Source organism: Octodon degus, unplaced genomic scaffold (genome assembly GCF_000260255.1).
Source record: "Octodon degus isolate 3935 unplaced genomic scaffold, OctDeg1.0 scaffold00073, whole genome shotgun sequence".
Taxonomy (NCBI): Eukaryota; Metazoa; Chordata; class Mammalia; order Rodentia; family Octodontidae; genus Octodon; species Octodon degus.
In genome coordinates this window covers 7,561,917-7,569,700 of record NW_004524649.1, presented here as the reverse complement: position 1 = coordinate 7,569,700, position 7,784 = coordinate 7,561,917, and the positions used below count along the sequence as shown (strand labels likewise).

At 49.7% G+C, this 7,784-nt stretch overlaps 1 protein-coding gene across 1 annotated transcript in view; it reads right to left on the bottom strand.

Moving 5' to 3' along the window:
* Nucleotides 1-6: 6 nt before the first annotated feature.
* The window catches only part of Dzank1 (double zinc ribbon and ankyrin repeat domains 1), a 50,113-nt gene continuing 42,335 nt past the window's right edge, over nt 7-7,784 (bottom strand). The window contains exons 17-19 of the mRNA XM_023720130.1: nt 5,462-5,542; nt 4,626-4,750; nt 7-333 (exon numbers count right to left, since the gene is read on the bottom strand). Coding sequence (XP_023575898.1) covers nt 102-333; nt 4,626-4,750; nt 5,462-5,542 — 438 coding nt within the window. The 3' untranslated portion in view covers nt 7-101. The remainder of the gene's footprint in view (nt 334-4,625; nt 4,751-5,461; nt 5,543-7,784) is intronic.

Genomic DNA, 7,784 nt, shown 5'->3' with positions numbered 1-7,784 from the left:
ATCTCCCAGAGTGCTGGGATTACAGGCGTGTATCAGCACACCCAGCTCTAAAGAAAGAAAAAAAGAATCTGAAGAGTTCCTCTTAAGCTCAGTTCGCAGTCTCAGAGGCACAGTTCAGAAGCCGAGTGGCCAGGGCTGAGTGGCTCCTTCAGTGAGGGCCCTCGGCCACCTTGGACATGCTGGTCATCTGGGCCGTGGCTCTCAGGTGGGCTGAGCTGGTCCCCCAGCTCTGGGCTGAATTCAGCATCAGACAGTGAGGTGTCCCCTGCTTCTAGAGCCAGGTTGTGGGCTGTCTGGCCTCTCATGGTCACCTTCTGGAGCCTGGCACTGCATCTGTGAAGAAAACAGGCAAAGAGAGAGTCCCAAAGCACTCCCACAGGACCTGGGTCCTCTCTGCAGCATCTCCTGATTCCATCTCCCCGGCCTGGCTCCAAGAGGCCACCCTTATTGTAGATCTGTGTGGCCTCAACTGCGCCAACATCCTACCACCAAGTGCGCAGCACGCAGGCATACTGTCAGGGTGCTCTGAAAAGCTCCAGTGACCCGGACAGTCACAGGGGCAGCAGGTCAGGAGTCCCAAGGTCTAAAGGTCGCAGGGCCCAGGAGCCCCAGCAGAGTGGTGCCGGCCTTCTTTCTGGCCAGGCCAAGCAGGAAAAAGCTACATTTCTGTGCCTGGGAAAACCCTTAGAAGCATGAGATCAACAAGAGTGCTGTGACTACAGGGGCCTTGGTTTTACTCGCTGACCTATTTCCCCAGGAAAAATCTCTCCTGTGTCCCACTTCCCTTGCAAGAGGGTCAGCTTTGATATTTGATGGAAAGCAAGAGGCCAGAAATATTCATTTTTTAACGTTAGAAATTCAGAGATGTGTGGATGGTAGCTGACTTAGTAAATGCTGCTTAATACAGTTTTATTAAATTTCCTGCAAGATGCTAGGAAATGCACTGGCCACAGCGCCATCTCTAGCTCAGACATCCAGGTACTGTCTGCACCAGGACTTGTCACAGGCAGCTCCCTCCGCTGTGTGGGGAGAACCATGTGCTTTTGCGGAGTTTGGCTGGCATGAGGAGGGTTAGCCCAGCAGGATAGCCTGTGGGGTCAGGGCAAGTGCATCTCAATGTCTCTCCAGCTTTCCTGATAAGGTCTGCCCCAGTCAGGGAGATTTTTTTTTTTTTCAGTGCCAGAAGTCAAACTCAGGACCTTTTGCTTGCCAGGCAGGTGCTATACCACTGAGCTACATACCCAGCCCTGGTGAGGGAGAATTCGATGGCTGAAATGGAGGCTGGGTCAATACATGAACCTCTGAAATGTTCCTGAATCTGAGGTGGCAGGAGAGAGGGAAGGGAGGAATCATGACAGGAAATAGCAACGAGGGAGGCAACTGAAGCCTGTGCTTTCCTAGCCCAGCCTTTACCTTTGACACCCAAAACCCCAACATGGGTAGCCTGTTTATTCTAGTGGAGAAGAAGTCTGGTGATGAAGTGAGGCCTTCCATTTCCCAGCATGCCCTGGTCATAGCCCAGCAGCAGTGCCCTTTCCCACAGATCTCTTGGTGGAAGGCTCCCTTGGGGTACAGGCTCCTATTCCTCAGCACCCCAAACATGGTAGGCAACAAAGCAATGTAGATGTATCAGAAAACTGTGGCATCACAGAGAACAGCAAGCTGGAACACAAACATTTTTTAAAAACACAAAAGCCTAATCGGTCTCCTCAGGATGATTTAAGGCAATATCACAAAAAAGGAAACAATGGTATGGCAAGGTAGCTCTGAGGAAGGGGGCCACTGAAAGGAGAACTGCTTAGAGGGAGGGATGAACAATAAAGTTAGGAGAATCTCTTAAAACCGAGAGAGATTAAAAAAAAATACAGGCAAAAAGAAAACACCAGGAATCAGTCCAAAAGGCCCACTCTCCAAGGAGAAAACAGAAAGAATGGAGGGGAGGAAAAAATACCAAGGGGGTAACAGAAAAAAACTGTCCTGGGCTGAAGAAAGATATCGCATCATAGACTGAAAGGACTGAGTGGGTGCAGGAAAAACATCATGTCTACAAATACACTTGGGAAATTTAATAACTGGGGGAAATGCTTCCAGAAAGAACAAATAGCTCTCAAAGGAGGAAAAATTTGTGCAGAATTTTATGGCTTATCCTGGATGCTAGAAATCCATACACCAAAAGGAAAAGTTATTTTGAACACAGAAGTGAATACCTGACAAATGATTCATCAAGAGTTGAGGCTGGGACCAGATTTGGCTCTGCGTAGCCCCTAGCAGGCATGCTGTCCTGGGTGCAATCCTCAGTGCTACAAATAAAAACCCCAGAAAGTTTATATTCTCTCTCTGGATCAGACTCAGGGCAACACACATGCCAGGCAAGCACTCTACAACCTATACAGCCCGCTGAACCCTTTTTGAAAAAGTGGCTTCAGGGCACACTCTTGCCTAACATGAATCAAAATAAAGAAAAAGATGGACGCCAGTGCAAAGTCCCATGATAACTCTGTGGAGCTGGCGTGAAAAGCTGCCAGGCCAAATCTGTGTAGAATGTGTACTCCAAAAGGAAGGTTTCTAAAAAGATGGCATTTAAAGAGAAACAAAGCAGATGGGACGGTGGATGTGCTGAAGGCGTGCTCTTTTCCAAACTGGTTGAGAGGAAGAACTCAGAAACTCTAGAAAAATCAGACTTAAAAAACCTGCACAAATAGCCTGGTGTGGTGGCACAGGTCTATAGTCCTGTCACTCCGGAAGCTGAGGGAGGAGAGCGGTAGGGGGCCAGCCTGGACTATGTGGTGAGTTCAAGGCTGGTCTGAACTATATGTCTAAACATAAAACAAAACAATCAAAAAACCCCTCCACAAGATGTTCATGGTTTGAGAAAGAAAATAAAATGCAACATGATTATGAGTGATTTGTGGACTGTAAGGAAAATCTAACATTTCTGCTAAGAAAATTCTACTTTGGTCTAAGGATCAGGAGTGATCTTACACCAAGAAAATAAAATCCCAGCACACCACTTTGGTTTACAGTGAGCAGTATTTATGGAGCTGTTACAGCACAACAGTCTTTGCTGCTTTTGAACTGTTGCAATCAGCCTATGGACAAAGGACAGAAGTTTATTATGTTAATAGGGTGGAGATGACTGGGTCAGCCTTGCAGAAGTTAACTGTGTACTAGTGGAAGCTTTGGGGTGGGATGGGGCACAGTGACACACCCCAAGCGTGATCATCCCAGCTGAGGCAGGAGGGTTGCTGAGTGCTCATGGCTCATCTGCACCACACGGTGAGACCTTGTCTCAACCAAACCAGACCAAACAAAATCAATGTTGTGAAGTGGGAAGAGGCAGACAAAATCAAAGGTGACGTGCTATAATCCTTCTTTTGCACACAAGGCAGTCAAGAGTTCCCACTGCAAGGTGACAGCTGAATCCAGGCATGGTTGTACCCCCTTGTAATTCCAGCACTTGGGAGGTGGAGGCAGAAGGATGGTTGAGAATTCGAGGCCAGCCTGGGTGCTAAGTGAGCTCAGGGCCAGCCTGAACTGCACAGTGAGACCCTGTCTCAGAAAGACAAGAAAGGCAATGGCCAAAGTACGGAAGACATCATGTGGTCAAACGTGAAGGCAAGGTAGACATGCCCAGGGGAGGGACCAGCAAGCCAACAGGGACACCTGAACACACGTGTGTCAGTGGTGGCAGAAATGCATGATTACCACTGGCTCTCCCGAGCCTGTCACTGTGCCACATGGCTGCCTGCAGATGAGGAGGTAGGGCGGCCAAGGATGGCTACTTCCGTCCACTGGCTCTGATTTTTTTCTATCATGTGCACAATTTACTTTGATAAAATTAAAGTTATTTGATAGATATGAATTGTGTCTTGGGAAAGACATATGATTTTAAAAACCTTCCTGCCAGATGAATCATAAATAATCTTGCTCTGGACCAAAATGGATGTTGCTGCCATGGCTCTGCGGCGTGGCAAGCTGGTCCCTACTACTTCCGGCCCCCGCGTGGCCGGCAGGCAGCAATGCTTTCTGACCTCGCTCTCCAGCCCCCTGCCGCCCTTCATTTTCTTTGCAGCAGTTAGCATTCTCTGTTACATTCATGACACTACTAACAAAAGCCTCAGAAAGTGTATTCTTTCTGTCCATGAGCTAACAATACGTATTGCCATTTATTTATTTTACCTTTTTTGTGGATTTCGTACGGGGTCTACAGGGTCTCACTACCTAGATCCGACTTGTAGTGATTGGCCTGTTTTCAGCCTCCTGAGAGCTGGGATTACAGGCCCATGCCTCTACGCCCAGTCTCAGTCGCTGTTTCAGCGCTCCCTGGGGGCAGGGCCGGCACAGCATGTCAGGGATCAAACCCCAGCCCCCTGTGCTCTGCCTAAGCAGGTGTATCACTATTTATAAATATATAGAAGTGCCTACATTAGGCAACCCAGTAGGCATCTGAAATTTTTTGTTTTACCCAGCTAGGAAAACAGAGCTCCAAAGCCTGGTGTGAGGGAAGAAGTTGATCAGGATGGTTCTGGGGTTCAGATGGGCAGGGAGGTGGCCTGGACTCTACTGCAGAAGCAGCCCAGGGGCCTGAGCTCCCCCGCAGGGCACAGGGCTGCCCCTTCACTTACGGTCCCTGCTGGTCTCTGTCAGCTCCTCTCCGGGTGAAAACCTGGATGGCTTCCTGGTCCTTATTCTCAGCAACCATGGCCACAGGGGGTAGGCCCTCGCTGTCACTGTAGTTGGGGTCAGCACCCTGCAGCACATGGGGAAGGAGGAGCTTGGCATAAAACCCTGACCACAGCGGTCTCCCAGCACCACGCTATGAAGCACAATACAGGTTCTGCTAAAGAAGAGACAGAGTTGGGTGCGATAGTGCACGCCTGTCATCCTAGTATTCTGAGAGGCAGACGCAGGAGGATGGCAAGTTCGAGCCCAGCCCAGGCAACTTTGTGACTTAGTGAGACCCTATCTCTAAATAACAAAGAGGTCAGGGAAGTGGCTTGGTGTGAAGACCTTCTGCTTAACCCCTAGTACTGGGGGAGGGGAGGGAGGAAACTGGAGGAAACGAGGGGAGGGAAAAAAGAAATAAAAGAGAGGAAACTAGGCTGACTAGGAGAGAACAAGGAACCTCAAGACTCATCCTTACTATGATGGACCCAGCTGCCAAGGCCCAAGGAGAGAGACCCCCGACTCCATGCATTAGCAGGAAGCCACCCTTCCCAGCTCAGTTTTTAGGAAATCAGGCAGGTCACACGTGGTCTAGGACCGGGGACTCTGTCCAACCTTGTGCCCATACTTGGGCTCATGCATGCTTGTCCTACTATTTTCTTTGCTATACAAACCAGCAAAGGTAACAATTAGTACAAAGCTTTGGGGGAGCCATTTGTGGGGTGCCCCACAGTGCTGGGAATCCCCCTGGGGCCTGGGCTTCCCCGAGCCACACTGGACTTGCCTCGCTGTTCACCTCGACTAGCAGCTGTTCGAGCACAGAGGCTCTTCCGTCCCCCGCTGCGCCCCCATCCTCCAGCAGGCATCTGCTTCTGGGCTGTAGGAGCACAGGTTATGCCCGTCACTCCCAGGGCCCCCACGCATCGAGCCCTAGGCTGACACTCAAGGCTGAGGATGCTTCCTCTCCGGGCCCAGTGTGGTGCTGGCCACACTGGTGTGTGTGTGTGAATGCACACATGTGCTCTGTGTGAGTGTGTGTGCACACACATATGGTCTTCAAGGGCCAGCAGCACAAACATCCATACCTCCTGCCAACCACAGTCTCAATAACCTTGGCTTGGAATGGACCTGCCACTGACATTGTCCTGTGACCAAGGACAGGAGATGGGAAGAAACCACTTCCACCAGGTACGTTTCTAGGAAAGGAGTGGGTGAGCCCTAGAGAGGACTGCATGGGTCACAGTGCCCGCAGCCACTTATAAGGGACAAGTGCAACCTGCTCCCTGAGAAGTGAGGTGCTCAGCAGTGCCGGCCTGTAGCCTACAGACAAGAGCTCTTCAGACCACAAGTCTGAAGAATTCACGTTTTTTTTTTTTTTCTTTTTTTGGTCTTTTTAAGACAGGATCTCGCCACGCAGTTCAGGCTGGCCTTGAGCTCACTTTGTATCCCAGGCTGGTCTTGAGCTCCCAATGATCCTCCTGTCTCAGCCTCCCAAGTGCTGGTACGGGCATGTGCCACCAAGCCCAGCATCGCCTTTCCTATTTTAAGAGGCTACGAATTCATCTTTATATATAGTGTTTCTATGGGATTTCAAATGCTGGAAGACTGCAGGAAGCAGTCCAGAAAGTAGGACAACATGTTGCTTTCTCTAGGATTCTGCTCACAGGACCAGTGCTTCCCCGGGGCATGAGTGGGGAGAGAATTTACTCCTCCTGCTTCCTGTAGGGTCTAACTTCGGGTCTCCCATTCTCACTTCCACCCTTGGAGCACAAGCTCCCTTGTTTCTGATCCCTAAGCCCCAGGAAGGGCTGGGGGCTCTTTATGTTGAATTCTGTCCCTTATGGGAAATTTGTATGATGTCAGTGTCATGAGGCTGAGCCATCTCTGTCACTCATGTTTCCTTTTCAACACCTAGATCCATGCCCAGAGTGTGTGTGCTCAAAAGTGATCACTGAATTAGTGAATGAACTTCAGGCCCTATGCAAATGAGAAAGAAAGTAAAGGTACCAGGAGACTCAGGTCCCATCAGAGGAATTGGGAGGAGTCTTGAAACTGTACACTGTTAACATTCGGGAGCTTTAAATTTCTCTTTCCTCATTACAATATTTCAAACTGGGAGAAGCACACAGAATCATATACACCACTGAATTTGGAACAATTCTGGTGGCTCCCAAGCTCTGCTGAAGCATGAAAGGACAGAGTTTGCCCAGTGAAGGTTTCTCCCTGGGCCCAAGGTGAGAGAAGGGCTGAGCCCAGACTTCAGAATCACCAGGTGATGTGAGTGTGTCACACCACCAACACCCTGGCTACCACAGGTAGGACCTTGGGCACTGACAACAAGAGGACTCAGGGGCTTTCTGTGCCACTGGTCAAACGCCTCCAGTAAACCCTGTTGTTATGGTTTGTGTCCAGGTGTCCCTCTCCCCCCAAAGCCTTACCCAGTCATTGGGCAGTTTTTGGAGTGTATGATTGATTACTGTGGGTGTGGGTGCTGTACCCACCCTGGGGCAGGTAATTTGCATTACAATGTAAGGAGGGGAGAGCAACTAGCTAGCTGCCCGAGATGATGCCCTTTCCTTTACTCTTTGCTGCCATGAACTGTTGCTTTCTGCCATGTGCCTCTCTGCTGTAGATCTAGCTGAGTGTGGACTGAAACCTCCACTGACTGTGAGCTAAATAAACCTTTCCTTCCTTCATTTTGGGTGTTGGGTATTTGTCCCAGTAACAAGAGAAGAGAGAGACACCTTTCCTGCACAGGAGATATCCTCCAACATGGGACTTCGGACTGCATACCTGAGCTGGGTGCCAGGACTAAGCTCCCCAGCCCTGAACTTGTCACATGACTAGGCAACCAAGGACCCAACTCAATGCCAGACAGAGAGAGGTGGGCAGATAGGGCTGACCCAGGACACATGGTGATTCAGGTAGCTGATGGACACTAACTCTAACACACTATCTGGAGATATTTTAAAGGATTCTGCTTCCATGAAATGAAAATATGTCATTGTAAAAAACAGACAACAAAGAAGAATCCCATGTAGAAAACATCAAAGTTGGGGTCCAGGGAGATAGTGTGGTGGTCTAAGCGTCTGCCTGGCAAGTGCAAGGACCTGGGTTCC